General features: G+C 52.9%; 1 protein-coding gene across 1 annotated transcript in view; it reads right to left on the reverse strand.

Moving 5' to 3' along the window:
• Positions 1-1238: 1238 nt before the first annotated feature.
• The window catches only part of CLASP1 (cytoplasmic linker associated protein 1), a 148731-nt gene continuing 123325 nt past the window's right edge, over positions 1239-26644 (reverse strand). Inside the window, exons 33-41 of the mRNA XM_077273293.1 lie at positions 21791-21934; positions 21238-21344; positions 19816-19966; positions 19441-19687; positions 19170-19360; positions 18761-18889; positions 5640-5846; positions 5094-5210; positions 1239-1910 (exon numbers count right to left, since the gene is read on the reverse strand). Of these exons, the coding sequence (XP_077129408.1) occupies positions 1824-1910; positions 5094-5210; positions 5640-5846; positions 18761-18889; positions 19170-19360; positions 19441-19687; positions 19816-19966; positions 21238-21344; positions 21791-21934 (1380 nt within the window). The 3' untranslated portion in view covers positions 1239-1823. The remainder of the gene's footprint in view (positions 1911-5093; positions 5211-5639; positions 5847-18760; positions 18890-19169; positions 19361-19440; positions 19688-19815; positions 19967-21237; positions 21345-21790; positions 21935-26644) is intronic.

Consider the following 26644-nt stretch of genomic DNA (forward strand, 5'->3'; position numbering starts at 1 on the left):
AGAAATCCTTACAGTATTAGTTCATTAGCGCAACAGCTGAGGGACCCGGCCGCCACCGGTACACCAAACAGGCAATAGGGATCAAGCATAGCACTCCAAAGCTGAGGCCCGAGCCGCACTCCAAAGCTGAGGCCCGAGCCGCACTCCAAAGCTGAGGCCCGAGCCGCACTCCAAAGCTGAGGCCCGAGCCGCACTCCAAAGCTGAGGCCCGAGCCGCACTCCAAAGCTGAGGCCCGAGCCGCACTCCAAAGCTGAGGCCCGAGCCGCACTCCAAAGCTGAGGCCCGAGCCGCACTCCAAAGCTGAGGCCCGAGCCGCACTCCAAAGCTGAGGCCCGAGCCGCACTCCAAAGCTGAGGCCCGAGCCGCACTCCAAAGCTGAGGCCCGAGCCGCACTCCAAAGCTGAGGCCCGAGCCGCACTCCAAAGCTGAGGCCCGAGCCGCACTCCAAAGCTGAGGCCCGAGCCGCACTCCAAAGCTGAGGCCCGAGCCGCACTCCAAAGCTGAGGCCCGAGCCGCACTCCAAAGCTGAGGCCCGAGCCGCACTCCAAAGCTGAGGCCCGAGCCGCACTCCATCTGCGCTGCGGAGGGGAAACCCGCGTAACAATAGGACTCGCAGACCCCGCGCCGCAGCAGGGGCGGCACCTTCCATTAGCGCATCGTCCACACAGGGCAGGCATCTCTCAATCTCACAGGACAACGGGGAGCGTTCTATTTACACGGTGACTAAATATCTTATAAATAAAGTGACAACAGACAAATCCCCTCCATATGGAAAACAATGCACAAAATCAGAACGGAGACCACCAGACTGCAGGAGAGAGGCCATCTGTGCCCGGAGGAGGCCGAGCCTCATGTGCATTTTACCCGGGAGACCACTAAATGTGGACGCCGGCCGCCATCACGCGAGAACCAGACTATGCAGAGGAGTCACCTCGGCCCCGCAGACGCCGCGGGCGTATACTGAGGACTTGGACTAAAAGTAAAAACCACTTAACCCTTCACTGGAAAAAGCCCAACTGTCCAACTTTACTCACAGCTAAAGGTCTACACTGTAAAACTGTCCTGATGGAGAAAATCTTCTCGCCAATTAGTTTAAAAATAATTAAAAAAAAAAAAAAGTTGTAAAAGAATCCTCAGTCGTGCCCGGCCCCAGACGCTGCTCTCGCGCCAGTGCAGACTCCTGCTGAGGGTTGTGGGAAGGAGAACGGGCGTTTAAAGAAGGTCTCGTCCACTCGCAGAATGTGAAATAGTTTTAATGTGTCTTGTTAACCACGGTGTAACCGGCTCCCTCCGCGGACGGCACCGGCTGCAGTAAAACGAGCTCGCTGAATATTTACAAAATAAAACAGCAAAACAGGTAAGAAAAAGAACCAGAAGCTGCAAACCAGCGGCGCCTGCAACGTCGAAAGCAGATGCTGAGCGGACGTCGCCTCCTCACCGGCTCACAAATCTACATTCAGTTCAAGAAAAAGAGAATTTGATAATTCACATACATTTTAGTTAAATAAAATACTGATTGCAACAACTCGAGAGGCGGCTCGTGGCGTCTTCTCTGCCGCTCGGGACTGGGGCAGTTATTGTCTTTATTTTATTTTTACATTTTAGGAAAATTCATTAAATGGAGAAGAGAAATGCCATTTTCTGGACTAATAAATCCCGTTCAGCGCTGGAGCCCTGGACCCTCGCTGACTGCTCCACCGGTAAAGTTGTCAGTTCTATTAGTGTTAATCGCAGCCGTCACCGGACACGTCCTGCGCATGGGAGGTGCTGGCGCATTCTCTGCCGCCACGTTCTAGAAGCCGCCCAGGACAGAGCGATGCCACTAACTATGTGTGGAGACGTCGGAGGACGAGCTGCTGTTGCTGTTCGTAGTCTGCGCTCTTTTAATGTACAAGTTTAAAAGTTTCATCTGAAAAAGAAGAAATGCATGAACTCGTTACCAACAGGCATCTGAGCCCTAACGGACACCAGCAGAGGGGTCACCGGTCAGCCCGGCCTCCATCTTACATAATCCTATAGTATCGCCACCAGAAGGAGGCGGTGAGAACGGGCGCCATCTGACGCTGGAAAGCGCCTCCTCCACATTCATTTCCTTTGTGACTAAACGAATGCATCTATAACAGAAGACGACAGGAGCAGTGTGAACGTGCCCGACGACTGGAGGACGGGGGGAGCCGGGGCTGTGCCCAACGACTGGAGGACGGGGGGAGCCGGGGCTGTGACCGACGACTGGAGGACGGCGGGAGCCGGGGCTGTGACCGACGACTGGAGGACGGGGGAGCCGGGGCTGTGACCGACGACTGGAGGACGGGGGAGTCGGGGCTGTGACCGACGACTGGAGGACGGGGGGAGCCGGGGCTGTGCCCGACGACTGGAGGACAGGGGGAGCCGGGGCTGTGCCCAATGACTGGAGGACGGGGGGAGCCGGGGCTGTGCCCGACGACTGGAGGACAGGGGGAGCCGGGGCTGTGACCGACGACTGGAGGACGGGGGAGCCGGGGCTGTGCCCGAAGACTGGAGGACAGGGGGAGCCGGGGCTGTGACCGACGACTGGAGGACGGGGGGAGCCGGGGCTGTGCCCAACGACTGGAGGACGGGGGGAGCCGGGGCTGTGCCCAACGACTGGAGGACGGGGGGAGCCGGGGCTGTGCCCGACGACTGGAGGACGGGGGGAGCCGGGGCTGTGCCCGAAGACTGGAGGACAGGGGGAGCCGGGGCTGTGACCGACGACTGGAGGACGGGGGAGCCGGGGCTGTGACCGACGACTGGAGGACAGCGGGAGCCGGGGCTGTGCCCGACGACTGGAGGACAGGGGGAGCCGGGGCTGTGCCCAACGACTGGAGGACGGGGGGAGCCGGGGCTGTGCCCAACGACTGGAGGACGGGGGGAGCCGGGGCTGTGCCTGATGACTGGAGGACGGGGGGAGCCGGGGCTGTGCCCAACGACTGGAGGACGGGGGGAGCCGGGGCTGTGCCTGATGACTGGAGGACGGGGGGAGCCGGGGCTGTGCCTGATGACTGGAGGACGGGGGGAGCCGGGGCTGTGACCGACGACTGGAGGACGGGGGGAGCCGGGGCTGTGCCTGATGACTGGAGGACGGGGGGAGCCGGGGCTGTGACCGACGACTGGAGGACGGGGGGAGCCGGGGCTGTGCCTGATGACTGGAGGACGGGGGGAGCCGGGGCTGTGACCGACGACTGGAGGACGGGGGGAGCCGGGGCTGTGCCCGACGACTGGAGGACGGGGGAGCCAGGGCTGTGCCCGACGACTGGAGAGCCGGGGCTGTGACCGACGACTGGAGGACGGGGGAGTCGGGGCTGTGACCGACGACTGGGGGAGCAAGGGCCGTGACTGACGAATGGAAGATGGGGGGAGTCGGGACTGCGACCGACGACTGGAGGATGGGTGGGGAGCCGGGACAGGGAAATCCTCCATATACAGTGGGTACGGAAAGTATTCAGACCCCTTTAAAATGTTTCACTCTGTTTCATTGCAGCCATTTGGTAAATTCAAAACAGTTCATTTTTTTCTCATTAATGTACAATCCGCACCCCATCTTGACTAAAAAAAACAAATGTAGTAATTTTTTCAAATTTAATAAAAAAGAAAAACAAATATCCCATGGTCATAAGTCTTCAGCCCCTTTGCTCAGACACTCATATGTACGTCCCATGCCGTCCATTTCCTTGTGATCCTCCTTGAGATGGTTCTACCCCTTCATTGGAGTCCAGCTGTGTGTAATTAACCTGATAGGACTTGATTTGGAAAGGCGCACACCTGTCTATATAAGACCTCACAGCTCACAGTGCATGTCAGACCAAAGGAGAATCATGAGGTCAAAGGAACTGGCCAAGGAGCTCAGAGACAGAATTGTGGCACAGATCTGGCCAAGGTTACAACAGAATGTCTGCAGGACTCAAGGTTCCTAAGAGCACAGTGGCCTCCATAACCCTTAATTGGAAGAAGTTTGGGACCACCAGAAGTCTTCCTAGACCTGGCCATCCAGCCAAACTGAGCAATCGTGGGAGATGAGCCTCGGTGAGAGAGGTAAAGAAGAACCTCAAGATCACTGTGGCTGAGCTCCAGAGATGCAGTAGGGAGATGGGAGAAAGTTCCACAAAGGCAACTATCACTGCAGCCTCCACCAGTCGGGCCTTTATGGCAGAGGGGCCCAATGGAAGACTCTCCTCAGTGCAAGACATATGAAAGCCGCATAGAGTTTGCTATAAAACACATGAAGGACTCCCAGACTATGGGAAATAAGATTCTCTGCTCTGATGAGATGAAGATAGACCTTTATGGTGATAATTCTAAGCGGTATGTGTGGAGAAACCCAGGCGCTGCTCATCACCTGCCCAATACAATCCCCACAGTGAAACATGGTGGAGGCAGCATCATGCTATGGGGGAGTTTTTCAGCTGCAGGGACAGAACGACTGGTTGTCATTGAAGGAAACATGAATGCGGCCAAGTACAGAGATATCCTGGATGAAAACCTCTTCCAGAGTGCTCTGGACCTCAGACTTGGCTGCAGGTTCACCTTCCAACAAGACAATGACCCTAAGCACACAGCTAAAATAACAAAGGAGCGGCTTCAGAACAACTCTGTGACCATTCCTGACCGGCCCAGCCAGAGCACTGACCTAAACCCAACTGAGCATCTCTGGAGAGACCTGAAAATGGCGTCCACCAACGTTCACCATCCAACCTGACGGAACAGGAGAGGATCTGCAAGGAAGAATGGAAGAGGATCCCCAAATCCAGGGGTGAAAAACTTGTTGTATCATTCCCAAGAAGCTCAAAAGGGGGCTTCTACTCAATACTGAGCAAAGGGGCTGAAGACTTATGACCACGGGATATTTCCGGTTTTCTTTTTTAATAAATTTGCAAAAATTACTACATTTGTTTTTTTTGTCAGTCAAGATGGGGTGCAGAGTGCACATTAATGAGGGAAAAATGATCTTTGCTTCATTGCAGCCATTTGGTAAATTCAATAAAGAGTGAAAAATGTTATGGGGTCTGAATACTTTCCGTACCCGCCGTACCACTTAAGGCTGTATATTCGCCCCAATGACGTGGGCCGCCCGTCTTACCTTACTGCCGGTCAGCTGCGCCAGATACGGTTTCAGTTCTTCTCCAATCACAGAATAAATGGCTACGAGACAGAAGACGCTCGCTTTACGGACGCTGCTCTCCGTATTGTCGTAGCCCTGCAGGGAGAATAGAAAGCTGGGTCAGTGGCCTCGTTACTGGCGGTTTAGAGCGGAGACCCTGTGAGGCATAATGGGAGACCCTGGATAATGTAGGGGCAGCACGGTGGCGCAGTGGTTAGAACAGCAGCCTTGCAGCGCTGGGGTCCTGGGCTCTAATCGCACCCAGGACAACATCTGCCAAGAGTTTGTATGTTCTCCCCGTGTTTGCGTGGGTTTCCTCCGGGTTCTCCGGTTTCCTCCCACATTCCAAAGACATACTGATAGGGAATGTAGATTGTGAGCCCCATCGGGGACAGCGATGATAATGTGTGCAAAATTGTAAAGCGCTGCGGAATATGTTAGCGCTATATAAAAATAAAGATTATTATAATGTGACAGAAGCAGAATATGGCGACGCTCCGTATACCGTACATGACGGCGTCACACCTGTAATAAGCCGGGGATGATGTCCTGCAGGATCTGATGCAGCGACTCCTTAGAAATGCGCTCAATCACTTTAGTCTGCATTTTGATGGCGGCGAGGTTGATGGGGTAGTCGGCCGTCTGGATGATGGGACACAGGACCTTGATGCACTGCTCCGGGTGTATGGAGCTGGCCAGGGTGGAGGCGGCTTCTTCAGCTGCTCTGACAACCTGAAACACACAAGAGTCAGCGTGACAACCTGATATCGCCACAGCCTGGAGTGAAAATCAGGGGCCTGATACCAGAGAACAATAACACCTGCAGATACAGAACTCGTCCATGGAAAGTAGAACGCTAACCGTGGCTCTGTATAAGGACTTCATCATACGCACGGACGCAGCGTCCCGATCTGCAGGAGCTCACTAGGATAAGTCAGTCGTCAGCAGAATAGGAGGACGGCGAAGGAAGACAATCTCTTTATTCTGCCACATACAGAGCAACGTATCGACAGTCCCAGTGTTTATGCAGCGTAGCACCATAGTGCAAACCGAAGATTCATGTAACATTACTAGTGACAGCAATGGGAAGAAGTGTCCCCTCCCCCATCCTGACAACATCGAATAACTCCCTGCACGGCGTATGGAGGACATATAGTGCAAGGTGAAAGACTCTGGTGTATACATTACAGCAACCGAAGACATACAGGTCACTCACATGAAACGTGACCCGCACTATATGTCATCCATATCAGATGTTGTGTGCGGAGTTGTCAGGATGGGGGAGGGGACACTTCTTCCCATTGCTGTCACTAGTAATGCTACATGAATCTGCGGTTTGCACTATGGTGCTACGCTGCATAAACACTGGGACTGTCCATACGTTGCTCTGTATGTGGCAGAATAAAGAGATTGTTTCCTTCGCTCAGTTTGGATGCCGTCCTTCTATTCTGCTGAGGACAGAACTCATCCGTATCACCTCGCATCTGAAGGGGGATTCCAGGCCCATGTCCCCCCATACATCAGACAAAGGTTGGCGAAATGTCGTTCATCGGTCGTAATAACTATCAGACGACATCGGCCGCATTGGATTATCTTTATGGCTGATAACAGAGCGAGTGCTTATGGTCCTCCAAGAAAAAAAGTCCAGGGTGCCCGACCCAGCCCCAGGGTGCCCGACCCAGCCCCAGGGTGCCCGACCCAGCCCCAGGGTGCCCGACCCAGCCCCAGGGCGCCCGATCCAGCCCAGCGCGCCCGATCCCGACCCAGCGCGCCCGACCCGACCCAGCGCGCCCGACCCAGCCCCAGCGCGCCCGACCCAGCCCCAGCGCGCCCGACCCAGCCCCAGCGCGCCCGACCCAGCCCCAGCGCGCCCGACCCGACCCAGCGCGCCCGACCCGACCCAGCGCGCCCGACCCGACCCAGCGCGCCCGACCCGACCCAGCGCGCCCGACCCGACCCAGCGCGCCCGACCCGACCCAGCGCGCCCGACCCGACCCAGCGCGCCCGACCCGACCCAGCGCGCCCGACCCGACCCAGCGCGCCCGACCCGACCCAGCGCGCCCGACCCGACCCAGCGCGCCCGACCCGACCCAGCGCGCCCGATCTGACCCAGCACGCCCGATCCACCGCCTGGGTGGTCACCAGTCAAAACTAACAAAAGTGAATTTGGCCAAAGCGGCAGACAATCTTTCCCAATGGTCAAAATCAGTCTTTTCTCTGGGTCTTTATAGAAATGAAGATTCACTTTCTAACAGACCGAACACTCATCACAGCAGAGGGTCAGTTACTATGTATCAGTGCAGGCAATCCTTTGTAAGGGTTTGTTCATACATTACATTTTTCCTGCAAAAACTGCAGCATTTTACGGTCCCAGCAAAGTGAATGAGATTTCTGAAATCGAGACTCGCTATGTACAGTATTTTTACTGTGCAGATTTGAAGCCATTTCAGGAGTCGTCAGGTTACTGCAGCGTTATACTTTCTAATGACTGTGGAAAAAACGCACCAAAAGCACAAAAACAAATGTATTTTACGCAGCGGATTTCCTGCCCTGAAGGTAATACTATTGTGCAGACTGGATGCAACTGTACCAAACCCTCAGTGGCGAGTCCTCTCACTGGATACAGGGCTGTGAACGTCTGCAAACGGAGTGGCGAAGCCTCTGCCAGACTGACCAATTTCTAAAATACGCACATTGTAATATAAGAGGCCGTATTGAGGTATCATCCTGCGGAGGGTCCCGGATCTGTTCCCACCCAGCCTTGTGCTCGGCCATCTCCTGCGGAGGGTCCCCGGATCTGTTCCCACCCAGCTGTGCGCTCCGCCATCTCCTGCGGAGGGTCTCGGATCTGTTCCCACCCAGCTGTGCGCTCCGCCATCTCCTGCAGAGGGTCCCCGGATCTGTTCCCACCCAGCTATGCGCTCTGCCATCTCCTGCGGAGGGTCCCCGGATCTGTTGCCACCCAGCTGTGCACTCAGCCATCTCCTGCGGAGGGTCCCCGGATCTGTTCCCACCCAGCCTTGTGCTCCGCCATCTCCTGCGGAGGGTCCCCGGATCTGTTCCCACCCAGCCTTGTGCTCCGCCATCTCCTGCGGAGGGTCCCCGGATCTGCTCCCACCCTGCTGTGCGCTCGGCCATCTCCTGCGGAGGGTCCCCGGATCTGTTGCCACCCAGCTGTGCACTCAGCCATCTCCTGCGGAGGGTCCCGGATCTGTTCCCACCCAGCCTTGTGCTCCGCCATCTCCTGCGGAGGGTCCCCGGATCTGTTCCCACCCAGCCTTGTGCTCCGCCATCTCCTGCGGAGGGTCCCCGGATCTGCTCCCACCCTGCTGTGCGCTCGGCCATCTCCTGCGGAGGGTCCCCGGATCTGTTCCCACCCAGCTGTGCGCTCTGCCATCTCCTGCGGAGGGTCCCCGGATCTGTTCCCACCCAGCTATGCGCTCGGCCATCTCCTGCGGAGGGTCCCCAGATCTGTTACCACCCAGCTGTGCGCTCCGCCATCTCCTGCGGAGGGTCCCCGGATCTGTTCCCACCCAGCTGCGCGCTCGGCCATCCGCTCAGGTAAACAGCCCATAAACCTTTACATGAAGCAATTAGGGCCCGGAGGGAGATTTACTGCAGCTTTCATGGCGCAGAGTACACAGAGTAAAAGCCACTTAGACGGCCTCCTGCGCTCCGCTCTGCTACCGCCAATAAAACTAAACCTTTTAGCTCAGGATTTTTCCAGATTCCGGGGAGACTGAAATGTGACGATGATTTCAGTAGTTCAGCGTCAGAGGTGACATTCATGTGTCTGACAAAACCCAAGCAGCTGCCCGGTCGTGGTAATATGGGGTGTAGATCCTGCTCCCAGAAACCAAGCAACGTGGACACTGGCGCTATGTACGATTATGGAGGATGACCGTTACTGATGCACGGATCGATTCTTGGGACTCCAGTGCTGTGGTCGGGTCACTAGTCTGTGGCCGCTGGACGGGGGGCACAAATCCCTTACACTTCCCTACTGATCAGCCACGGCAGACGCACGGTCATCTGTAACGCTGCAATGACGATGGTGCAGCAGCCCTGGCTGATCAAAAGCTGCGATGGAGATACCAGAAGGTAAGGAATCCACCACTCTCCTCCGGTCCAGCGGCCCCGAGAAGTGATCCACACATCACCGACACTTGGCGCACAGCAGGTTTCTGGTTCGCGGTCAGGCTCGTATAGCCTGTCACTATAATGTGAGGTTTTAGAGGGGTCTCAGGTCGCCCCAGACAGAACCGAATTCACATCATTCTTTGTATGATGGATGGCGTTATGCACCGCACTGGCTCCTGTTGCATTGCTGCACCCGGAGGACCTGGGATGGGTGAGTGCACCGCGGCTGCAGCACACGGGTCACAGTAAACTAGCAAAGCTTCCGGACGCTAAGATCACAAGCGACGGGATCCGGGGGCCGCAATTCACATCGGGTGACACACCAACAGCTGACCAGACTTCTGCCGAATCATGTGGTCCTCATTTCTGGCAGCCGCTTATCTCCAGGCAGGAGGATCGCTTATGTAGTATTGGGGGAGAGATGGGAGGCTCCAGACTTAGATAAAGACCTGAGGGTCCGCAATCCCACCTGGCCTCTGAGGCCAGACCACCATCCCGCCTGCAGCTGGAGGGCAACGTATCCTGGAGCTGCTCTCACTCAGTCATGGCGGCTGCGTGCAGGAAAATGTACCTGTAAATATCAGTCTGCACATAAAGCTTTCCCTGTGCACCGCGCAGCGTCCCCCCGACACTGAGCAGCGTCCCCCCAACTCCGCTCCTCAGACTCTGCTCATAGGTACAGGGACAAAAAAGCAGGAGTGATCTGATCAGAGGAAAAGCCACTGCAGCCATAAGATGCAACACGGCTTGAATCGAATGGTATTATATACACACACACACACATACTATGTGTGATATATATATATATATATATATATATATATATATATATATATATATATATATATATATATATATATATATATATATATATATATACACACACACACACACACACATCACATATACACACACATACATTGCTCAAAAAAAGAAGGGGGAGCACTAAAATCCCACATCCTAGATATCACTGAATGAGATATTCCACTATGCAATCAATAAAGATTTGCAACTGAAATGTGTTGAGAACAATAAAACCTACAAATTATCAACGTAAATCACAACTAATATCCCACAGAGGTCTGGATTTGGAATGATGCGCAAAATCAAAGTGGAAACTCAAATTGCTGGTGCAACTTCAGTGGAAATGCCTCAAGACAAGGAAATGATGCTCAGTAGTGTGTGTGGCCTCCACGTGCCTGTATGACCTCCCTACAACGCCTGGGCATGCTCCTGATGAGGCGGCGGATGGTCTCCTGAGGGATCTCCTCCCAGACCTGGACTAAAGCATCCACCAACTCCTGGACAGTCTGTGGTGCAACGTGACGTTGGTGGATGGAGCGAGAAATGATGTCCCAGATGTGTTCAATCGGATTCAGGTCTGGGGAACGGGCGGCCAGTCCATAGCTTCAATGCCTTCATCCTGCAGGAACTGCTGACACTCCAGCCACATGAGGTCTGGCATTGTCCTGCATTAGGAGGAACCCAGGGCCAACCGCACCAGCATATGGTCTCACAAGGGGTCTGAGGATCTCATCTCGGTACCTAATGGCAGTCAGGCTACCTCTGGCGAGCACATGGAGGGCTGTGCGGCCCTCCAAAGAAATGCCACCCCACACCATTACTGCCCACTGCCAGAGCGGTCACGCTGAAGGATGTTGCAGGCAGCAGATCGCTCTCCACAGCATCTCCAGACTGTCACATCTGTCACATGTGCTCAGTGTGAACCTGCTTTCATCTGCAAATTTGCCAATCCTGGTGTTCTGTGGCAAATGCTAAGTGTCCTGCACGGTGTTCTGCTGTGAGCACAACCCCCATCTGTGGACGTCGGGCACTCAGACCATCCTGGTGGACTTGGTTTCTAACCGTTTGTGCAGACACATGCACATTTGTGGCCTGCTGGAGGTCACTTTGCAGGGCTCTGGCAGTGCTCCTCCTGTTCCTCTTTGCATAAAGGCAGAGGTAGCGGTCCTGCTGCTGGATTGTTGCCCTCCTATGGCCCCCTCCACATCTCCTGGTGTACTGGCCTGTCTCCTGGTAGCGCCTCCAGCCTTTGGACACTACGCTGACAGACACAGCAAACCTTCTTGCCACAGCTCGCACTGATGTGCCACCCTGGATGAGCTGCACTACCTGAGCCACTTGTGTGGGGTGTAGAGTCCGTCTCATGCTACCACAAGTGTGAAAGCACAACCAACATTCAAAAGTGACCAAAACATCAGCCAGAAAGCATTGGTACTGAGATGTGGTCTGTGGTCCCCACCTGCAGAACCGCTCCTTTATTGAGTGTCTTGATAATTGCCAATAATTTCCATCTGTTAGATATATATATATAGAGAGAGAGATATATATATATATCTACATATCTCTCTCTCTCTCTCTCTCTATATATATATATTATACAGATACATACATACATATATTATATATACATATATATACATACACACACTAGATGGTGGCTCGATTCTAACGCATCGGGTATTCTAGAATATGCATGTCCACGTAGTATATAGCACAGCCCACGTAGTATATTGCCCAGTGACGTAGTATATTGCCTAGCGACGTAGTATAATGCCCAGTAACGTAGTATACAGCACAGAGCCACGTAGTATATTGCCTAGCCACGTATGTCACAGGTTAAAAAATAAAAAATAAACATATACTCACCTTCCGATCCGAGGGCCCCTTGTAGTTCTAACATACTCACCATACTTGTAGTTCTGTCGCCTGTGCGAGGTACAGGCGGCAGCTTCTGGTCCCAGCCTGCTCGCGCAGGTGCGCAGGGCCTGTGATGATGTCGCGGTCACATGACCGTGACGTCATGGCAGGTCCTTCTGCCAGACCATCTGTGCCAATGGAACGTGCCGGTTGCATCGCGAGGAGCGGGAAAGGCGGCGTAGGTGAGTAAATAATCATTTTTTTCTTTATTATTTTTAACATTAGATGTTTTTACTATTGGCGCTGCATAGGCAGCATCAATAGTAAAAACTTGGTCACACAGGGTTAATAGCAGCGGTAACGGAGTGTGTTACCTGCGGCATAACGCGGTCCGTTACTGCCGGCATTAACCCTGTGTGAGCGGTGAGCGGAGGGGTGTATGCGGGCGCCGGGCAGTGCGTGCGGGGAGTAAGGAGCGGCCATTTTCTTCCGGACTGTGTGCGTCGCTGATTGGTCGTGACAGCCATGACAGGCAGCTGGCGAGACCAATCAGTGAACGAATAACCGCGACAGACAGAAGGACAGAGACGGAAGTGACCCTTAGACAATTATATAGTAGATATATATATATATATATATATATATATATATATATATATATATATATATATATATAGTGCATGTTAAGTATAATGTGTGTGCGTGTACAGTTAGTCCTCGGTTTACGACGGTCTCGGGTTACGTCGTTTCGTGTTTACGACGCTTTATACGACGCCTCATTCCGACTTAGGACGTTTTGCGTCGTAAGTCGAACTACGTGCAGGGGCGGAACTATAGAGTCCAGTACTGTACACTGTACCCGGTTACAGAGGAAACTGAGCCTCCTGCACGCCATAACACCCTTCATTATGGCTCCCAAACGCAAGGTAGACCCATCTGTGTTTGCAGTACGGTACTGTTATTATGGTACAGTACTGTATGAACGTATGGTTCAACTTACGTCGGTTTACGACGACGCGTAAGAACGGATCAACGTCGTAAGTCGAGGACTACCTGTATGTATGTATAATGTGTGTGTATGTGTGTATATATGAATAGTGTGTGTGCAGATATATGTATAGTGTGTGTATGTGTGTATATATGAATAGTGTGTGTGTAGATATATGTATAATGTGTGTGTATGTGTGTATATATGAATAGTGTGTGTGCAGATATATGTATAGTGTATGTATGTGTGTATATATGAATAGTGTGTGTGTAGATATATGTATAGTGTGTGTATGTGTGTATATATGAATAGTGTGTGTGTAGATATATGTATAATGTGTGTGTATGTGTGTATATATGAATAGTGTGTGTGTGTGTGTAGATATATGTATAATGTGTGTGTATGTGTGTATATATGAATAGTGTGTGTGTGTGTGTGTAGATATATGTATAATGTGTGTGTATGTGTGTATATATGAAGTGTGTGTGTGTGTAGATATATGTATAATGTGTATGTATGTGTGTATATATGAATAGTGTGTGTGTAGATATATGTATAATGTGTGTGTATGTGTGTATATATGAATAGTGTGTGTGTGTGTGTAGATATATGTATAATGTGTGTGTATGTGTGTATATATGAATAGTGTGTGTGTGTGTGTAGATATATGTGTAATGTGTGTGTATGTGTGTATATATGAATAGTGTGTGTGTGTGTAGATATATGTATAATGTGTGTGTATGTGTGTATATATGAATAGTGTGTGTGTAGATATATGTATAATGTGTGTGTATGTGTGTATATATGAATAGTGTGTGTGTGTGTGTGTGTGTGTGTGTAGATATATGTATAATGTGTGTGTATGTGTATATATGAATAGTGTGTGTGTAGATATATGTATGTGTGTGTATGTATGTGTGTATATATGAATAGTGTGTGTGTAGATATATGTATGTGTGTGTATGTGTGTATATATGAATAGTGTGTGTAGATATATGTATAATGTGTGTGTATGTGTGTATATATGAATAGTGTGTGTGTGTGTAGATATATGTGTAATGTGTGTGTATGTGTGTATATATGAATAGTGTGTGTGTGTAGATATATGTATAATGTGTGTGTATGTGTGTATATATGAATAGTGTGTGTGTAGATATATGTATAATGTGTGTGTATGTGTGTATATATGAATAGTGTGTGTGTGTGTGTGTAGATATATGTATAATGTGTGTGTATGTACACCATGTTTCAAATTATTATGCAAATGACATTTTTCTCGGATTTTCCTAAATGGTCGGTGCAAATGACAGTCAGTCTAATAAAAGTCATCACCCGTTAGAGTATAGTATATTTAGTGAGGAGCACCTGTACATACACACACTGCCCCAGTCACATCCCGGTATTATATACACGTACAGTTGTGCTCAAAAGTTTACACACCCCGGCAGAATTTTTGCATTCTTTTTTCACAGAATATGAATGATAACACCAAAACTTTTCCTCCACTCGTGGTTAGTGGTTGGATGAAGACATTTATTGTCAAACTACTGTGCTTCATAATCTCTATAAAAAAAACAAAACAAAAAAAAAAAAACAAAGAAAGCAAAAATTCTGCAGGGATGTGTCAACTTTTGAGCACAACTGTACACACCCCGATATTATATACGGGAAGGGGGGGATACAGTGTAAATAGAATTTAATTCACAATTTTCTTGACTACACAGAATCTTCCCAATTACGAATTCAATCTGGGAGACGTTTGGTGACTGTTGCGGCCCCTCTGCCTACATGAGCCCCCCCATACACACACACCAGACATACATCACATGTAGGGGATGCCGCGCTCTGCGGAGCACGAATCCACTATAACGAACAATGCAGCTAATGATTCAGGCTTCATTAGTTTTCTCCTGCATAAAAACTTGGGCACAATGTTAATGAGTAAACTCTGCTCACTACATCGCGAGGAGCAGCCGCACCTCATCACAACATTCTGCGAGACTGCGCCACAGCCCGATGGAAAAGCAGCCGCACCTCATCACAACATTCTGCGAGACTGCGCCACAGCCCGATGGAGGAGCAGCCGCACCTCATCACAACATTCTGCGAGACTGCGCCACAGCCCGATGGAGGAGCAGCCGCACCTCATCACAACATTCTGCGAGACTGCGCCACAGCCCGATGGAAAAGCAGCCGCACCTCATCACAACATTCTGTGAGACTGCGCCACAGCCCGATGGAGGAGCAGCCGCACCTCATCACAACATTCTGCGAGACTGCGCCACAGCCCGATGGAGGAGCAGCCGCACCTCATCACAACATTCTGCGAGACTGCGCCACAGCCCGATGGAAAAGCAGCCGCACCTCATCACAACATTCTGCGAGACTGCGCCACAGCCCGATGGAAAAGCAGCCGCACCTCATCACAACATTCTGCGAGACTGCGCCACAGCCCGATGGAGGAGCAGCCGCACCTCATCACAACATTCTGCGAGACTGCGCCACAGCCCGATGGAAAAGCAGCCGCACCTCATCACAACATTCTGCGAGACTGCGCCACAGCCCGATGGAAAAGCAGCCGCACCTCATCACAACATTCTGTGAGACTGCGCCACAGCCCGATGGAGGAGCAGCCGCACCTCATCACAACATTCTGCGAGACTGCGCCACAGCCCGATGGAGGAGCAGCCGCACCTCATCACAACATTCTGCGAGACTGCGCCACAGCCCGATGGAAAAGCAGCCGCACCTCATCACAACATTCTGCGAGACTGCGCCACAGCCCGATGGAAAAGCAGCCGCACCTCATCACAACATTCTGCGAGACTGCGCCACAGCCCGATGGAGGAGCAGCCGCACCTCATCACAACATTCTGCGAGACTGCGCCACAGCCCGATGGAGGAGCAGCCGCACCTCATCACAACATTCTGCGAGACTGCGCCACAGCCCGATGGAGGAGCAGCCGCACCTCATCACAACATTCTGCGAGACTGCGCCACAGCCCGATGGAGGAGCAGCCGCACCTCATCACAACATTCTGCGAGACGGAGCCACAGCCCGATGGAGGAGCAGCCGCACCTCATCACAACATTCTGCGAGACGGAGCCACAGCCTGATGGAAAAGCAGCCGCACCTCATCACAACATTCTGCGAGACTGCGCCACAGCCCGATGCAGGAGCAGCCGCACCTCATCACAACATTCTGCGAGACTGCGCCACAGCCTGATGGAAAAGCAGCCGCACCTCATCACAACATTCTGCGAGACGGAGCCACAGCCCGATGGACCGGGAAGAATCAAAGAAACAAGCAGAAGACGAGGACACAATACGTCTGACAACAGGACCCCTCCATTCTCAGAGCTGCCGCCCTGGGGTCTGTGGTACCTGACACTGTGAATTTTCACTTTACATCTGAGGCCCAAGCCATTAATAAAGTGATAAAGTACGACGGCCGGGGCAGTGAAGGAGACGAGCGAGCCGCCCACATCCTCGTGTCTGCACAGCTTCAGCCCAGGATGGCACAGAGTCAGGAAAGCAGCGCTGGCGCTGAGTCAGATCGTCAGAGGAGCGAACGCCAGAACATAATGTCTCCTGGAATCTTATCAGCAAATATAACAAACCCGCGACTGTTCCCCTGCATCGCGCCGTGCACAACCTGCGAGAGCGACCCGAGCCGCGGAGAGAAGAGCTGCAGGGACAGACGGGGAATCAGTGGCAAAAATCCATAACCGCCGGCACCAAAGAGCTTGAGGTTTATCTGCAGACCCCGGGGCAGCGTCGCTCAGTAACATAAGTGGCAGCTCTGCAGACACCGGAGTGCTCCGCTCAGTAACATAAGGGGCAGCTCTGCAGACACCGGAGTGCTCCGCTCAGTAACATAAGTGGCAGCTCTGCAGATACCGGGCAGCTCTGCTCAGTAACATAAGGGGCAGCTCTGCAGACCCCGGGGCAGCGTCGCTCAGTAACATAAGGGGCAGCTCTGCAGACACCGGAGTGCTCCGCTCAGTAACATAAGTGGCAGCTCTGCAGATACCGGGCAGCTCTGCTCAGTAACATAAGGGGCAGCTCTGCAGACCCCGGGGCAGCGTCGCTCAGTAACATAAGGGGCAGCTCTGCAGACCCCGGGGCAGCGTCGCTCAGTAACATAAGGGGCAGCTCTGCAGACACCGGAGTGCTCCGCTCAGTAACATAAGGGGCAGCTCTGCAGACACCGGAGTGCTCCGCTCAGTAACATAAGTGGCAGCTCTGCAGACACCGGGGCGCTCCGCTCAGTAACATAAGTGGCAGCTCTGCAGACACCGGAGTGCTCCGCTCAGTAACATAAGGGGCAGCTCTGCAGACACCGGGCAGCTCCGCTCAGTAACATAAGTGGCAGCTCTGCAGACACCGGGGCGCTCCGCTCAGTAACATAAGGGGCAGCTCTGCAGACACCGGAGTGCTCCGCTCAGTAACATAAGGGGCAGCTCTGCAGACACCGGAGTGCTCCGCTCAGTAACATAAGGGGCAGCTCTGCAGACACCGGAGTGCTCCGCTCAGTAACATAAGTGGCAGCTCTGCAGACACCGGGGCGCTCCGCTCAGTAACATAAGTGGCAGCTCTGCAGACACCGGAGTGCTCCGCTCAGTAACATAAGTGGCAGCTCTGCAGACACCGGGGGGTTCTGCTCAGTAACATAAGTGGCAGCTCTGCAGACACCGGGGCGCTCCGCTCAGTAACATAAGGGGCAGCTCTGCAGACACCGGGCAGCTCTGCTCAGTAACATAAGGGGCAGCTCTGCAGACCCCGGGGCGCTCCGCTCAGTAACATAAGGGACAGTGCTACAGACTACGGGGCAGCTCTGCTCAGTAACATAAGGGTCAGCTCTTCAGACCCCGGGGCAGCTCCGCTCAGTAACATAAGGGGCAGCACTGCAGACACCGGGCAGCTCTGCTCAGTAACATAAGGGGCAGCTCTGCAGACCCCGGGGCGCTCCGCTCAGTAACATAAGGGGCAGTGCTACAGACTACGGGGCGCTCCGCTCAGTAACATAAGGGACAGTGCTACAGACTACGGGGCAGCTCTGCTCAGTAACATAAGGGTCAGCTCTTCAGACCCCGGGGCAGCTCCGCTCAGTAACATAAGGGGCAGCACTGCAGACACCGGGCAGCTCTGCTCAGTAACATAAGGGGCAGCACTGCAGACACCGGGGCAGCTCTGCTCAGTAACATAAGGGGCAGCTCTGCAGACACCGTGCAGCTCCGCTCAGTAACATAAGGGGCAGCTCTGCAGACACCGTGCAGCTCTGCTCAGTAACATAAGGGGCAGTGCTACAGACTACGGGGCAGCTCTGCTCAGTAACATAAGGGTTAGCTCTTCAGACCCCGGGGCAGCTCCGCTCAGTAACATAAGGGGCAGCACTGCAGACACCGGGCAGCTCTGCTCAGTAACATAAGGGGCAGCTCTGCAGACACCGGGGCAGCTCTGCAGACACCGGGGCAGCTCTGCAGACACCGGGGCAGCTCTGCAGACACCGGGGCAGCTCTGCTCAGTAACATAAGGGGCAGCTCTGCAGACACCGTGCAGCTCCGCTCAGTAACATAAGGGGCAGCTCTGCAGACACCGTGCAGCTCTGCTCAGTAACATAAGGGGCAATTTGTTTAATCCTAGAGGCTGAAAACCTGTTGTTCCCACCCGAGCTCACTGCTGATGAAGTTGTTGCAGTGTGTCAGTGCAAGTAAATGCTGGGAGCCAGGAGTTATATGATGCGAGGTGGGTGAGGTCAGACATTCAGCCTCCGGATAAGATTAATGGAGGTTTTCATTCATTGGCAGCAAGAAGACTGAGAAAAGGAGCTGAAGTGAAATCCATAAAGGTTACCTCCTTGTGAGAATCCTTGTGCGCCTCCAGCGTCTTCATGATCGTCAGCTCCGCGTAGTTTTTAAACCTCGCTGGTTGGTTTCTCAGGATTTCCCGGAGAACTTTCAGTGCCAATGCCCGAATCGCGTGCTGAAAAAAAGAAAGAATTCTAAGAAGAGGAAGAAGCAGCAGAAAGTCATAACCCGACCAGTGCATGTGAGCAGACTGCAGGACCACTGCTTGCCATGAGTGAATGGAAACATGCATTGTCCTGGTGCTGATCACCCAGGCCTGGAACCCTTCCATTCAATGACCGCAAGGTACTGAGTTATTGAAAGCTGCAGAACTCTTCAGCTGCCCCATTATGAGGTTGGATAATGTCCTCCTCGTTCCCCCTCCGCCCCTGCACTTCGCTAATCCCGGCTCTTACATCTTTGTCTCCCAGGGTCTCCAGGAGGAGGAGGAGGATGGTTTTGAAGTGCTCTTCCCAGACGCCGAGGTTGTCCTCCCGTGTGATCTTCAGCAGCTCGCACAGCGCTCCTTTCCGCTCCTCCACTCGCTCATTGTGGTTGGACAGCTCCTTCAATAGGTCGGCGACCAGGTCTGAGTGGTCAATGGGAACTGCAGGGACAGACGGGAACGTATCAGTGAGAGAATCCGACAGAAAACCCCGAGAATCGTCCGACAATGGAGCCACAAACCATCGCGCAGCTGGTCCATGTCATCATCGAACACGGCTTCCTTCAGGGCGGTCTTGTCGTAACTGTTGATGGAGTCGGAGTAAGGATAGGGGCTGTACTCACGGCCACGCGGCCCAGTAAAGGCTCGCGGCGGCTGCGTGTTCAGCAAGGACGTCTTGTTATCAAGCGCCATCCGACCACCTTCCACCATGTCTGATCCACCACGATGGTCACCTACAGGAGATGCCATGCCAGCCTCGCGGGAGACCTAGGAGGACGGGAAACACCCGGATCAGGACAATTCTCAAGGTCTGGTGTACGCCACCGATGAGGGGGATGATGAGGGATATGAGGGGGATAGACACATCACATTCAGCTCGTTTACACCGATCCTACCAGATCCCCGTCCTTCCTCAGATCCCTCTTCATCGGCTCATTAAGATCTTCTTGGCTGCGGAAGCTGAATTTCTCTATGGCTTCAGTGACTCCGCGGAGAGAGCTGTAGATTTCATCAGAATTAAGGTTCTCGGTGTCGTAATCAAGCAAACTGGAAAGAAAAACCAGGACCTTAGCGGAGGCGCAGACACATCTGACGGTAAATGGCCAGGAGACCAGGCAGAGTAAAGCGCTCAGCCCCATAACTTCCCGCTATCAAAACCTCGCGGGTGAGCGGACGACGCATGAACTGCACTCATCAATAGCCTCAATGGGTAGATTACAGAGAAACAGTGGGACTGATGAGGTCAAGCAGTGAATCCGATCCCGCTGACATGGCAGCCGCCATACTAAGCATGCACATGCTGCTTCCAGTAAAGATGGCAGGTGTCACGTGGCCGACATGGCAGATACCGGGAGCACCCCGCTGTGCTGTGGGGCAGCCGGACGATGCACCAGGCACATCGAGGAACGAACGGCCCAAAATTCCCCCAAAGAATTGGACTCCAGGAGAGAGGACCCAACACGAGGGCAGGAACAGGCCCGGCGATGCCAGCGCCGCAGGATGGACCCCAACATTCATGATAGACCAACCGGGGGTCACAATATTACTGCATCTGACGGTGCTGGTCCGGAGGACACCCCACCCTACTGTAGACTATGGGGCCATGATAGAAATGCAGCCACATCCTGCTCCCATGCTAAAGGGCCACAGTGCATATAATGCCGCTGTATGCAAGGAAACGTGGAGCCGCCGTGATGGGAGGATACATGGAGCATGAGATGGCGCCACACGTGAGCACTGGTGATGGAGGCTGAGGGTTCAGCAGCACTGAGTACGGAGGTAGGATTTCCCTGCAATGGGTAATATGGCGACACTGCGCAGGCTGCAGAGCGTCAGAGTCACCTCGGAGAGGGCAGGCGCCTGAACGACGGCACAGGGGGGAGAGATGGAGCAGGGAGAGGCTTCAAGGGTCCATAAGGTCCAACCCCACAGCCGGCTGCAGCATGAGGACCAAGGGGAGGACGAGGGGGAGAGAAAGGGAGGAAATCTGCTACAGGGTCATGCATCATGGCGAAATCACATATCGGTCAGATTCACAAGACCCCAAAGATCTACACAGGGTGAGCTGCAGCTACGGGTCATATAGGAGAAGGCATGAAGAGCACGCGCAATCTGGGCACAGTACATACAGGGTTAATAGAGTGGAGCGTCCCCTGCTGATCATTACTGCAAATTAATCAACTGGAACCCACTAAAAAAAGCATCTGCCAGCAGCGATGACCCCACAATGCCCACCACCCAGGAGCACAATGGTTAAATGATCCAAAACCTCAGATGGTAAAAAACGGATCTCAGAAATAAGGACGGAGCTTCGTTACCTCGGGGAGAGACCACCGTGAGAACAATTCGTGGGAGATGTCAAAGGACTTGACCGGCTGCTTGAATGTCGAGAGGGGGTTCGGCCCATGGTGTTACTCGGGGAGCCCTAAATAGAGAAGCAGAAGATTACGGTGCACCAGTGTGAGCAAAGAACTACAAATACCAGACCATCCAGCAACCCGGAAACATAGGCCAGGGGATGGCACAAGGAACCATATACAGCAGCAGGGGAGGTGCTAGGAGTCATATACCGCAGCAAGGGATTCGCGGGGAGCCATATACAGCAGCAGGGGAGGCGCGGGGAGCCATATACAGCAGCAGGGGAGACGTGGGGCGCCATATACAGCAGCAGGGGAGACGTGGGGCGCCATATACAACAGCAGGGGAGACGTGGGGCGCCATACACAGCAGCAGGGGAGACGTGGGGAGCCATATAGAGCAGCAGGGGAGACGTGGGGCGCCATATACAGCAGCAGGGGAGGCGCGGGGAGCCATATACAGCAGCAGGGGAGACAAGGGGCGCCATATACCGCAGGAGAAGCTGTATATTACCATGCTGCTGTTGCTGGAGTTCTTCAGATGGTTGTGCAGTAGTTTTGTTGCGCCGTCCTGGAAAGTTTTAGGCAAAGCTCCCAGTAACATGGTGAACTCCGGGGTGTTCAGCTCAAACAGAGAGATCAGGACGATCTGCGCCGCCTGAAATGATGAGAAAGTAGTCAAAGAAGCAAATATCAGCCAGGACCCTCCAAGACTATCAGGTGACACGTCCACATCACATTGTCTGCTCCATTACTGGCAGGAAGTGGCACATACGAGGGAAGCAGAAACGTGGACCACAGCGAGCCGCCGATGTGTGCGCAATGGTGCAGCGTCCACATTCATGAGGTTGGTGCCGCAGTTCTGGCGTCCATTTATTTCATTGCCCAATGCACCCAATATACAAAGTTATTACCCAGCACACGACAAATAGAAGAAAGAACTGAATAATAAACGTGAAGACAAACTGATGACTGTGATACCTGCACACATCTACAGACACCACCACGTCCTCGTTCCTGTGATACCTGCACACATCTACAGCCACCACCACGTCCTCATTCCCGTGATACCCGCACACATCTACAGGCACCACCACGTCCTCGTTCCTGTGATACCCGCACACATCTGCAGCCACCACGTCCTCGTTCCTGTGATACACGCACACATCTACAACAACCACCACGTCCTCGTTCCTGTGATACCCGCCCACATCTACAACAACCACCACGTCCTCGTTCCTGTGATACCCGCCCACATCTGCAGCTACCACCACGTCCCCATCCTGGTGATAGCCGCACACATCTGCAGCCACCACCACGTCCTCATTCCCGTGATACCTGCACACATCTGCAGCCACCACCATGTCCTCGTTCCTGTGATACCCGCACACATCTACAGGCACCACCACGTCCTCGTTCATGTGATACCCGCACACATCTGCAGCCACCACCACGTCCTCGTTCCTGTGATACCCGCACACATCTACAGGCACCACCACGTCCTCGTTCCTGTGATACCCGCACACATCTGCAGCCACCACGTCCTCGTTCCTGTGATACACGCACACATCGGCAGCCACCACCACGTCCTCGTTCATGTGATACCCGCACACATCTGCAGCCACCACCACGTCCTCGTTCCTGTGATACGCGCACATCTGCAGCCACCACCACGTCCTCGTTCCTGTGAAACCCGCCCACATCTACAGCCACCACGTCCTCATTCCTGTGATACCTGCACACATCTGCAGCCACCACGTGCTCGTTCCTGTGATACCCGCCCACATCTGCAGCCACCACCACGTCCCCATCCTGGAGATAGCCGCACACATCTGCAGCCACCACCACGTCCTCATTCCTGTGATACCTGCACACATCTGCAGCCACCACCATGTCCTCGTTCCTGTGATACACGCACACATCTGCAGCCACCACGTCCTCGTTCCTGTGATACCTGCACACATCTACAGCCACCACCATGTCCTCGTTCATGTGATACCCGCACACATTTGCAACCACCACCACGTCCTCATTCCTGTGATACCTGCACACATCTACAGGCACCACCACGTCCTCGTTCCTGTGATACCCGCACACATCTGCAGCCACCACCACGTCCTCGTTCCTGTGATACCCGCACACATCTGCAGCCACCACCACGTCCCCATCCTGGTAATAGCCGCACACATCTGCAGCCACCACCACTTCCCCATCCTGGTGAAAGCCGCACATATCTGCAGCCACCACGCCCTCATTCCTGTGATAACCGCACACATCTACAGCCGCCACCACCACGTCCTCATTCCTGTGATACCTGCACACATCTGCAGCCACCACCACGTCCTCGTTCCTTTGATACCCGCACACATCTGCAGCCACCACCACGTCCCCAACCTGGTGATAGCCGCACACATCTGCAGCCACCACCACGTCCCCATGCTGGTGATACCCGCACACATCTACAGCCACCACCACATCCTCGTTCCTGTGATACCCGCACACATCTTCAGCCACCACCACGTCCCCATCCTGGTGATAGCCGCACACATCTGCAGCCACCACCACATCCCCATGCTGGTGATACCCGCACACATCTACAGCCACCACCACATCCCCATGCTGGTGATACCCGCACACATCTACAGCCACCACCACATCCCCATGCTGGTGATACCCGCACACATCTACAGCCACACCACGTCCTCGTTCCTGTGATACCTGCACACATCTGCAGCCACCACCACGTCCTCGTTCCTTTGATACCCGCACACATCTGCAGCCACCACCACGTCCCCAACCTGGTGATAGCCGCACACATCTGCAGCCACCACCACGTCCCCATGCTGGTGATACCCGCACACATCTACAGCCACCACCACATCCCCATGCTGGTGATACCCGCACACATCTACAGCCACACCACGTCCTCGTTCCTGTGATACCCGCACACATCTGCAGCCACCACGTCCTCGTTCCTGTGATACCCGCATGTGATGAGGGAACAGCCGCCATCTTGGACGGGCATACTAACACAGATTGGCGTGACTCCATTTTGTCTCCTGGTCACAGGTCTGCAGAGAGGAGTGCTCCTGGCCCCCACCTTTTCTAATGAACATAGTGCCTATTAGTATGGTAATCGGCTGAGCTCAGAGGAGATTGCAGAAGGTACTTCAAAGCTCAGGGAGGAAACCACACCAGCAGGGGGCTTGGAAATGCCTGGGGGCTTAATTAAACCACGCATGTCAAGTGGCCACTGGATCAGGGTGGATTGATTTAAATCACGCCGATTTAAATCATGATTTAAATCACGATTTAAATCAAAAGATTTTTTTCTATTTAAATCGGATCGATTTAAATCATGATTTTAATCATGATTTAAATCACTGATTTAAATCAAAAGGTTTTTTTTAATATAAATCACGATTAAAATGAGAAGTGAGAGCAGTGCGCATGTGCGCCCATAGTTACACGGACGAAACTAGGGGCAACAATCTAACGCCAGGGTGAGGGGGGGACCCCAAAGTAAGTAAAAATCTTTTTTGTTTTACTATATGGCAATAGGTAGGTGTTTAAAAGCAGCATGTCTTAATTGTATAAACTATTAATAGCCTCCACATTTTGTTCATACTGCCCCTTTAATTCCACACTTCTAGCTTGGTTTCACTTTTGGTTTAGTTTCTTTTTCCATTCAGTTGACATGCCCAAACTTGTTGGATAGTCAGCATCCTACAGAAACCTCTGGAAGAGCATGGCATTGTGAATGTTACACATATACAGCCTTTATTCTACTGAGTTAAACAACTCAGCTTTATCTCATGATGGAAGAACCTTTGGATGGTAAAATATTTTCCTCAAAAAGCAGTTTATTGAAAAAAATCCGATTTAAATCAAAAAAATCCGATTTAAATCAAAAAAATCCGATTTTTTTGATTTTTTTTAAAAAAACATTGATTTTTATCCACCCTGCACTGGATACACATCTCTTATGGCTGTCCAGTCAAACCGTCTACAACAGGGAATCATGAATTATGGATGCATAATCCGAGGTACCGGCTCATAAAAATATTCCCCTCGTCCTAAAGAAATTGTGCATCTAATAGTGCGACTCCTGTGTCCCTGGGAGGTCTGAAACCCGAGATATAGAGATCAGCCTCCCACGGGGACTGAATGGGTCCAGGTTTGATCCCTGTCCGACCGGCAGAACAAACCACAGGCGCTGGTACTGCCCGTGGGCTGATCCGATCATCCTGAGAGAAGTTATCCCATTTATTAGATATTGGAATAAATCTTGCAGGGAGGCAGAGGGGTGGAGATTGCTAAGTCCACCCAGCTACAGGGGGAGGGACACGGCAGGGTTAAGAGCTGGAACATGTGGAGAGCGGGTGACACACAGAAGATGACCACCTAAGAAACAGGGCATGCCAGCCAGAGGGGAGCAAGCACACGCTTTCTGGGGGCTGCCCGGCAACTAAAGTTTTGGACCTGCGGAACGCTGCGCCCCCCGGCTTCCACAAGCGACCTCTAACCTGGTAAAGTGACCTCCAGCTTTATACCTTAAGCCTTGTATCATTGTTGTTGTATTGTACTCTGACTGTAACTCTTGACATATTGTGATTGTATATTTCTTGTAATTACCTAGTGCACCCTTAAGGCAATTAAATCATAAATTAATTTTGGGCTGATCCTTTTACTCTGATTGCGAATCCTAGAATACCCAGTGTGGGTAACAGGGCAGTCTCCCCGGCGGCCATTTGCTCTAGGTGCAGTTCCCTTACTGACCTGAGAGACAAAGGGGGCGCCGGAGAGCTGTGCCTGTGTAGTGACGTCACGGATTGGTGACGTGGGAGGAACAGGGGCTTTCTTCACACCGCACACATCTACAGCCACCACCACGTCCTCGTTCCTGTGATACCCGCCCACATCTACAACCACCACCACGTCCTCGTTCCTGTGATACGCGCACATCTGCAGCCACCACCACGTCCTCGTTCCTGTGATACCCGCCCACATCTACAGCCACCACGTCCTCATTCCTGTAATACCTGCACACATCTGCAGCCACCACGTCCTCGTTCCTGTGATACCCGCACACATCTACAGCCACCACCACGTCCCCATCCTGGTGATAGCCGCACACATCTGCAGCCACCACCACGTCCTCATTCCTGTGATACCTGCACACATCTGCAGCCACCACCACGTCCTCGTTCCTGTGATACACGCACACATCTGCAGCCACCATGTCCTCGTTCCTGTGATACCTGCACACATCTACAGCCACCACCATGTCCTCGTTCATGTGATACCCGCACACATCTGCAACCACCACCACGTCCTCATTCCTGTGATACCTGCACACATCTACAGG

Source organism: Ranitomeya variabilis, chromosome 7 (assembly GCF_051348905.1).
Source record: "Ranitomeya variabilis isolate aRanVar5 chromosome 7, aRanVar5.hap1, whole genome shotgun sequence".
NCBI lineage: Eukaryota > Metazoa > Chordata > Amphibia > Anura > Dendrobatidae > Ranitomeya > Ranitomeya variabilis.